The sequence below is a fragment of the Nilaparvata lugens genome, chromosome 5 (genome assembly GCF_014356525.2).
Source record: "Nilaparvata lugens isolate BPH chromosome 5, ASM1435652v1, whole genome shotgun sequence".
NCBI lineage: Eukaryota > Metazoa > Arthropoda > Insecta > Hemiptera > Delphacidae > Nilaparvata > Nilaparvata lugens.
In genome coordinates, this window is record NC_052508.1 from 38927030 (window position 1) to 38937442 (window position 10413).

At 34.5% G+C, this 10413-nt stretch overlaps 1 protein-coding gene across 1 annotated transcript in view; it reads right to left on the reverse strand.

The window, feature by feature from the left end:
- Window positions 1-6197, reverse strand: part of LOC111050518 (cell growth-regulating nucleolar protein) — a 35314-nt gene extending 29117 nt beyond the window's left edge. The window contains exons 1-2 of the mRNA XM_039429481.1: window positions 6064-6197; window positions 3150-3299 (exon numbers count right to left, since the gene is read on the reverse strand). Coding sequence (XP_039285415.1) covers window positions 3150-3299; window positions 6064-6110 — 197 coding nt within the window. The 5' untranslated portion in view covers window positions 6111-6197. The remainder of the gene's footprint in view (window positions 1-3149; window positions 3300-6063) is intronic.
- Window positions 6198-10413: the final 4216 nt, after the last annotated feature.

The following is a 10413-nucleotide window of genomic DNA, read 5'->3' on the forward strand; positions in this document are numbered from 1 at the left end:
TGCTCAATGATATGCAAGTAACCTTAAACGATAAACTTCAGTGATGTCAAAACTATTGCTTCAGGTTTGTTTACTCTCTCAAGCCCATATTGATAGTTCAACTTTAAAGTTACCTGATCAGAGAATGCTTCGTATAATCAAACTTGTTAGGGACATTTTAAAATATGGTGAACCAATCTTTTTTAAAAACGATTTTAAATTTGTATCTGAAGGTAGGAGAATTGATGCTTCCCACACTAGAACAGGTGAAAATACTCTAGAAAATACTCAGGTGAAAATACCTGAAAAAAAATTACCTAAATTACAGGTGAAAATACTCTAGAATTCCAAATCATCGAACAACTATTTATACAAAATCCGTCCTTGTTAGCGGTTGTCGTGCATGGAATGCACTCCCAAATCAAATTAGGTCCACAGAGAGTCAAGCGGGCTTCACCCGTACATTGAGACATTATCTTTTAGAAAAAATGGCTGAAACTGTCCAACCCTAGAGCAGCATGACATTCAATTAAACCTTCCTCAATACCTATTCTTATCCTCTATAATCATTTCCCTCCACTCCAAAGTAAAGATTATGAGCTTTCTCTTTTTTATTTCTTTCATGTAAATTTAGCATAAAACTGTGTATAGGCTACATTTAAGATTGTTTCTTATTCTAACTCTTCCTCGAGTGGATTTTAGCAACCTTATTCTATATCCCTTCCCCTCTTTTTTGTATTATAATTTCCCCTTCATAATTCCCAATTAGAATTATTATTATTCCTCCATGAACTTTCATAATCAAATTATCTTGATACTTACATGAACTAATCTCTTTTGTACAATAAATTCCCTTTGTCATCAACATTATTTTTGGATTTAAATCTACAAATCTTTTTTCTAATAATAAATTTCACTCCCTCATTATTCCAATTATTATATCATATTGATTTTCTAATTATTGGGAATTAACGTTTTCTTTATTTTTCCCCTTATTATAATTTACTCTTTTCTATTAATTGATTTAACTAAATGATTTATTGTTTCTATGATTTGGTTTTTACTTATTGATATTTTTTTCTTCATTTTTTTCGCTTAGACATAATATTTCAGTTAAATTTTCAACATTCTTTTTTCACGGTTAAGTACTGAAGGGGAGGGGAATCCTTGATACCCTCTCTGAGAATGGACTTCTTAAGGTGTAGTTCTCCAAACTTCACCGTTTCATGTGAAAACATTACAGTAGTATCTTAACTTTTGCTTTTTCCATCATTATTCTTGCTCAATATTATTGTAGAACTCATCAGTTTAATATGATTCACCTTGTCATTTTACCGCTACTGGTATTTATTTCCAATGCTAGAACGTAAGTTGAATTATGTTTTGTTAAACACATGAATAAAGGAATCTGAATCTGAAAGAGTTGAGAATGATATGACAGACCTACAAGATTAGACATACATTTTCTCCCAAACTTTTTCATCAGAAACGTTATATCAACTCACGAATAGTACAAAGAAGGTTGCCTTGATCACATAAAACGCAGCCGACTTTAGTGTGACGTCATGCTCCGACATCTCGACCCGGCTTAACATGCATTCAAATGTAAGAACTTTGAGCCCTCATAGCAAATTAACCATCAGCACTACATAAAAGTGAGTGACATCAAAATGTTCAGCATTTTATCCTCTTTGAAACAATACCAAAACCAATTTTCAATAAAAATCCTATAAATGTTCTGGCAAGTCTAAAACAAATCTTTTGAGTACACTATTCGATTCAATGCATACCATTTCAAATGCATTTTTTGTACTTTCTCTTAGTTTTTTTGCATCCTTTTAGTTCTTTCTCTAATTTAGATTATATTCTCACTTAAAAATTTCATCTTAATGAAGTAACTCGTCTGTGGAAAGAACTAACAACTTCTTCGGGAATTTCAGGATATGTTTCTGATAATGTAAACGTTATTATATCAACAACTCTTGAAACAATGCGAACCCTTCAACGGTTGCCTAACATAATCACAAAAATAAACAGTCTAGATTACAACATTTAAACATTATAAAGATTTCTATTTATCCTAATTTCATGAACAAAAAATAGATAAACACGACTTTCAATGACTTCAATGCTGTTATTTTATCAATTAAGCGCATTTCACTACTGTACTGTAAGGTAGTTGAAACATTTTATGAAAAATTAATGATATGGTATTTCAAGTTATAATTAGTTGAAGTATTTGAATTATAATTAAGATCTATTCTTGCTTTACACAAGTGTTCTTTGCATTCATAAGTATCCCATGGATACATTGAAATAAAAAATAACATTCTGCCTTGAATAATATGATATTTCCTTTGTATATTTGTGTTCCATGAAAAAATCAATAAATTATTAACAATCGCCAATAATAATAATAATACTGAGTAGAAACAAAAACACTTTGAAAGAGAAAAGTGCTGGCACTACGCTTTACAGTAGACAACTGAAATAATGATTAGTAACCAGACAGTTCAACAATCTGAAAATAGCTTGTAACCATGGTGAACAGTTCCATTGATTTGCTAAATATAGTCCTAAACAAATAGTATTATACAAATGTTTGCGACAAGCATTCCGGGCGATGATACTATCAACTTTCCCAAACGATTGTCAAATAAAAAACAATCATTCTTAAAAATAATTGGACGACCTGCATAAAATTATATATTTTCTCTTTATTTTGTCATATTATTGTTCGAAATGAATCTAAAACAGATAAGTTACCAGCATTTACACAAATGAATATTGGTTTTACCAATTGGATATAGTGGATATATTGGATTCAATAACTTTCTATACTTTTCGAAATAGATTAATGTTTTCTAGATACATATCGATGTAAAGCTAGTTTCATTTTGAATTGAATCGAAAATCCATATTTTTTTATCAATACAGCGGGTTTTATGTGAGGAATTGATATTTGATGAGGTGTTTTGTATGTAATTCATATGGGAAGCCGGCGTTTGCCGGCCGAGAGGTCAGAGTCTGACATAGGCTCATGCTATCTCATGCATGTACGTAAACGCGATCAAGGCAACCTGCTATATATAATCCTTGATATCAACTAGGACTAAAATTTTATAGAAGTGGATTAATGAGGAGACTGAGTGGGATGTGATGAAACTTACAAGAAATCTTTGAGACAGTCGACACAAGTCAAATTCGGACTCCTGTTTCTGCATTCTGTCATGTAATGCTTGTCGACTGCATTCTTCTTGAGCGAGGTTCCACAATGTTGGCATGTGAAGAACACCATGGTTGCCCGTGCGAGTACCAACCTGAAATAGCAACATTCAACAAATAACACAATTTTGCATTCATTACTAACACCTCTTTATAAAATCACTAGTACCCTTTGTTTATTTGAGACTGGTTTCGCCAATTATGCCATTATCAAGTGTCCATGAATGGTGAAAAAGAGTTGTGATAAAGTATTTCTTTGAAAAAACTATGAAGCAGTCCTTTAGAAATAAAGGCTTGTTCTCAAGCCAAAAATCAGTAATGACCCAAATAGTGTGCTGATATTTGGTTATTCTGGAAAGAAGTACTGATTTTATTGTTAGTAATAATAGAGCCGCGTGGTCTGAGTCGTCGCAGCTAGAGCACATGACCTATAAATTCATTAGTTTTTATGATTCATTGGTTTTTATGTTGTATGAACATTATGGCAACACAAGAATTGGACATTTTCTTCTTACTTCTATTTCCATTTGTTTTTATACATTCTACATTGACTGACAACTGTTTTCATTTTATTTTTCCATTTGTGGGTTGAATTGTGCCATCAAGGTTCAAGTTCAATAAAAAAGTTAAACATGTTCAAAATCGACTTGAAGAAAAGTCTACATCGGCATAGTAGATTCAAGATGACATTGGACAAAAAAGTTCAAGTTTACATTTTACACAGAACTTAGATTCATGTAAACTTGACTGATGTAAACGCCCCTCAAGGAATAGCACCTTCAAGGGGTATTTAAATTAGTCAAGTTTCCTTGAGGTTTGTGTAACTATATATGTATAAAAACAACTAAATAAAATAGTATAAAAATGTATACTATGTAACTATAAATGTATAAACAAATAAATAAAAAGTATGATCCAAATAAAGAAGAAAACTTAGAGATTAATTAATTTTTTTACTTCATATTTATATAATTTTGAGGTTTTGAAAAGTTGACTTACAAGTTTTAGAAATCATTCATTTAACTAATACAATAGAACTTGACCTAATTAGCTTTAGCCACAACTCTAGCCGCGCGGCTACTTACTTTTACTTTATTTTATTTGGCTTTTGATTTGGTTCATGATGGACCTTGACCTCCTCAACTCAGCGCCTCCAATCATCTCTTCTCTGGGATCTTTGCCGCCAGTTGTTCAACACGCCCAGCACACGCAGATCATCAATCATGTCATTCATCCATCTCGTTCTCGGCCTTCCTATTTTTCTCGTCATATTCATTCTCCCCACATGCCCAAGCCATTCTATCCTTCTTGCCTTTATAAATCTTACAATTTTCCTTCACCCATAGCATTATAAATGTCACTATTATATCTGGTTCTCCAAACCCCTCCATCACCTACTGGTCCCCAGATCCTCTGATACATCTTACTCTCGAAGACACAGAGCTCTTTCTCCTGCTCAGAAGTGTCCATGTCTCAGCTCCATAAGTCACTACAGATCTGACTAACGTCTTGTATATTTTAACTTTACTGGCTCTTAATACTATTTTTTTCTTCAAAATCCTTTGATTAGCAAAATATGCTCGATTGCCCATCATAATTGTGTTGCACATTTCTTGGCCGGTCTTATTGTCAGATGTCAGTGTTACTCCAAGATATTTAAACTCACTGACGCCTTCAATGTTGCAATCGTCTGATAGTATCAAGTTGCCTACTTGCCTTCTTCTTTAATTTGTAGATATTCTCATGTACTTAGTCTTTCCAGTATTAATAACAAGACCCATCTCTCTTGCTTCCTCTTTCATTCTACTGAAAATCTACTTCAACTTATCCCAATTATTGTTATCAACACCACATCATCAGCATAGACCAGTATTCGACTTGCTCTGTTCATCACTTCTATCTATATTCTGGAGTATTGTTCCGAGAATCAAATTGAAGAGGGTTGCTGACAATGCATCACCTTGTCTAACACCGGTTGTTACATTGAATAAGCGGTTCAGTTTGTTTCCTATCTCAACTTGCACCGTCGTACCATACATTGTCAACTTTATGAGACTGGTCAACTTTCTTGGGATTCCCATCTCATTTAGCACATTCATCATTCTGTCTATCTTGATGCTACCATGAGTTCTCTCTTTTTCCTCCTACAAGTTTGTTGGATACTTTCCGACCATCAGAGTATTTAGCACGGCTCCTCCTGGTATCTCTCTGCATCATTAGCTTTCTATCCTTATTTTTCCATCTTATGGCCTTCTTGCACTCATCATCATACCATTCTTCATTTCTTTCCCTTCTCCTCTCCTCAAGGCTTCTTTGGGCAATATAATTTATTGTGTTCTTTATATTATTCCAAAATTCGAACACCTTCTTTCATCACTTCCAATTCGTTAAAGCCATCAGGGATCAGTTATCCAGTTCTTCCTCGTAACTACAAGGTGAGGCATAATAACAAGCGATTTTAAAAATACTGTTAAATAAAAACCCTTTGTTAGAAAATTATTTTTATTAAAAAAACATGAAAAAGCATTTTTTGCAACAGTAAAATGTCAGTTATTTCTTGAAAATAACTCCAGTAAGATGGCGTCCATTTAAACGTACACATTCCTCCAGCCGGACCTTGAAGTGACTCATCACATTTCGTAGCATTGCCAGTGGGATTTGACCAACTTCCTGCCAGATCTGCTCTTTCAGGGTTTCAATTGTTCTAGGAGGATTACCTTGGTAAACCTTACTTTTCAGATAACCCCACAAGAAAAAATCACATGCTGTGAGGTCAGGTGAACGAGAGGGCCATGCAATATCTCCATTTCGGGAGATCACACGATTTGGAAACAACTGATTGACAATATGCATGCTTACTCGAGCAGTGTGGGATGTTGCTCCGTCTTGCTGGAAAAACATTTCATCGTTCACTTCGTACTGTCCAAGTTGTGGAGTAAAAAAGTTGTCCAACATCTCTGCATATCTCTGCGAAGTCACTGTCACCGCATCGCCTTGGCCATCTTCAAAGAAGTACCCTATGATCCCTAATGAAGACATGGCGCACCACACAGTTACTTTTTTGGAATGCAATGGCTGCTGATGCAGTTCTCTAGGGTTAACATCACTCCAAAATCGAAAGTTTTGCTTGTTAACATAACCTGAGTCCTACTGGTCATTACTGGTCATTAAAGAAAGTTATTGGGCATCAAACGTAGAAGTCTGTGTTTTTCTACTTAGATTTTTTGCATATTTCAACTTTTTTCTCAAAAACTACTCACACTACAGCTCCCAGACTAGTTTTATTAAATTTTTCAGATATTTTTTCATATGAATCCAGCATAAGTTTCTCAAAAACTAGTCGCCAAACAATTCAGCATCTGTGTATTTCACCAGATGAACTGAATTCCGGGCGAAATCTTTCATCCTGTATAGCTCGCTAATGAAGCGTTTATGGATATATGTTTATATGAACTTTTTTCTTATTTTTACCTCTACTATCACGTATTAAATTATTTTACCATAATTATGAATCACACTGTATAAGACTGGTGATAAAAGTAAAGTTGAAAATTTTAGACCAGTGTCAATACAGAGTGTTTACTCAAAGATCTTTGAAATGGCCTTCTTAAAATGACTCATTCACTATCTGGAGAAAAGGAAATTACTAAATAACAGACAATTCGGATTCCAGAAAAACAAAAATACAACGGATGCCATATTTGACTTGTTAATATGAATATACGAAAATCTGGACAAAGTGGGTGAACAGATATGTATCATTATGACATGACAAAGGCATTTGATCTTCTATCTCATGTAAACCTTCTGAATAAATTATCAAGAATGGGAATTAAAGGAAAACCTCTGAAATGGATAGCCATTACCTGGAAAATAGAAAGCAAATTGTCAGTATAAGACATTCAGGACATGATGGTATGACTCGAACTTATAAATCCACTATTTCGACAGCGATAAACACCGTGGTTCCGCAGGGGTCGAACTTGGGGCCAGTCTTGTTTCTGTTATATGTAAATGATTTACCTGAGAATGTTACTACAGGAAATATATGGCTTTTTGCAGACGATATCAGCCACTTAATACAGGACCAAAATAAACACAGCCTCCAATATGAAGCACAATCTGGTTTAAATGAAGTGAGTAAATGGTGTCATATAAATAAATTATTGCTAAACAAAGGGAAAACCAAAATTCTGCAGTTCTACAACAGGAAAAAGTATGAAAGTACTCCTCTCCTCAGATTGGAGGGATCTAGTGTGAGTGTGGTGGAGAGTACAAAATACTTGGGCATATCCATATCAGACAACCTGGACTGGCGACTACACATTGAGAACCTATCAACAAGACTGACAGCTGTTTGCTATATGATGCGCCGTCTTCAACCACCCCTTGATCGAAAAGTACTTATGAATGTATATGTTATGAATAAATTACGGTATACTATTCTGGGGAAACGTCCATACATGGAAAGAATTTTACTTTTGCAGAAACGAATTCTATCTAAGGACTATCTTCAGGCAACCATACCTCGCCCACTGTAGACCCTTGTTTGTGGAGGCTGGCATTCTAACACTACCTGCACTGTTTGTTTTGGAGGCGTGTTTGATGATTAGAAGGAAGCCAGATATTTTTTTGAGAAATTAGCAATATCACCACTACAACACCAGACGAAAAAACGACACTCATGTGACAGTGGTACGATCCAGATTGACCCAATATGGACCCAAATATATCTGCGCTAGGATATACAACTGCTTGCCAAGTGAATTGAAGACCTTGGAAAACTTGAGGCAATTTAAAAATGAACTAAAAAAAATCCTCACAAGACCATATTGTAGTTTACAAGAATACATTGAGGAAAGAATCTCACCACACCGACACCAGGAACCACAAGGAAATTGCGCTCTACATTATGATGAAAAAATCTGACGACCACGGCGCATACGCGCTTTCAGTGGGAGAATATCAAGTAGGCTATCAAGTAAAACGCACAATGAAGGCTATGACTCGGAAAGACTTGGAGAACATTGTTAGAAATGCTTGACCACAAAATCCTTTTAAAGTCATTGAGATGTGTTAAAGTGTGTTTTTTGTCTTCAAAGCTTTAGCAAAAGAGTTCATTAAAACTGATAAACCTTAATCAATCAATCATATTTTATTCAACAAATGTACAGATACATTGAATAACGTCATACATAATAAAATAACAAAACACATAAAACAGTCAATAACAAATTCATCACAATCAAATATGTAAAAATTCTTCAAATGAATATAAGGACAATCCTATCAGATATTTCTTCAGCTTGGCTCTAAAGATTGTCAACTCCTCTATGGATTTTAAATTTCGGGGCAGCATGTTAAAATATTTCTCTCCCATGAAAGCTGTCTTCATTTTGAAAAATTCCAAATTATGTCTCTGTACTATTCTTCCGGATCTAGTATTATATCTATGTGAAATACTACTTCTCTTTTCTAAATCAGTGAATTTTTTAAAGTACATTATTACATCAAAAACATATTGCCCATAGACTGTCAATATGCCTAGCTGAAAAAAAAATTGTTTCACCGAGTCCCTCCTTTTTATGTTTATGATAATTCTCAGTGCTCTTTTCTGCTGAACTAATATTTTGTCCAAGTTTTTTTTCGATGTGCAGCCATAGATACACAGGCCGTAAGCTATATTGGAATGAACCAATGCGTAGTAAATTGCTTTCAGAGCATTCAGCCCACACACATTGGTCATACGCCTAAGAGCAAACAGGCCTGGTGATATTTTCTTCAAAACAAATTTCAGGTAACATATACCTTAAATTATGTGCAGTTTCGCATCTGCTATTGTCAGTGTTCAACCGGAAAAATTGAAATAAAATACTCTTATGACCAATGAGATAGTTGAATGGAAATCTTTCAATATGATTAGAAGCGGGAAGAAAAAGGTGTTGTAGCTACTTGCTTGGATTGTACAAGATAGAAAACTGAGTGATGAATAGAAGGATATTTACTATCTATGAAGAATTTTTGGAACCCAAATACAGAGATTTTAAGTTACAAGAAAATCTAAATTTTACTTTTATATGAATTTCTTATTCAGCGTTTTTTTTTTTACTTCATTGACACTTGCCAAACGTGGCACTTTGTTATGTTACTTTTCTCTGCATCTGCTAATGTGTTTTTAAGCTCTTATGAGAAAATACAATTTTAGCACTTAGTCTTTACCGTTTTTACTCCTCAATTTGATTCATTTGCTTTGAGTTGTCAAAGTGTAGGCTACATCATGATTCGTAAATTATATTCAAGCCATGTTGACACTTCTTCACACAATTTAGATTCTAGTTAAAAGAATAGATCATCCAATTTGAAAACTAACAAAATACTTACTAATATTGAGTTCCTGAATTTGTAATTACAATAAAAGTATTGTTTGATAGAGTTTTCTAATTTTAGAAAAGTAATCGTGAACATCAAAACATAACCTCACAACCACAACACGAATTTATGTTATGAGCTTATGAGGGGGAACCACCATAGCCTCGGCCCTCGACAAACTATAGCCACAGAATATACAGAATGGAAACTTGTAATCAATCGCCTATCTAACCAATGCTTTTTACATGACGCCAATACTAAACACGTCACGTGACCTTGGGAAGTTCCAATCCTGGTCTTCTGATTGGCTCGTGACAGTGAATGAGATCAATTGATCCGGATCATTGAAGTGATCCGAACCTACCATCAATACTATTACAATGCGGCGCTTCCTAACAAGATGGCGGATTTTGGCGTCAGGATATAGCCAAGTTTCCGTACTGTATGTATACTGTGCTATAGCATCGACACGACATAGCCTCGACAAACCATAGCACCGACACGACATAGCCTCGACAAGAAAAATAAAGTTAGGCCTGCCACCACTTTGTCCAGAATAGAAATTGCAGCAGAAACGGACTGGTAAGCGTGGCTACTACTCTAACATTGGCTAACTTCGTTAACAATCGGTTGTTTCAGTTGACTGTTCCCACGTGAATTGTTATCATGTTGTGCTTGTGATGCATGGAAGAAAGAAGACTTTTGAGTTATTGAATTTATATGATTGATTAATTTATAATTTGATCAATTAATTCACAGAATTAATTCATCTTCTACTTCTGCTTATATTACAAGTTGAATTGATTTGATCAACTTGCTTTTCTTGATTGCAATACTGAA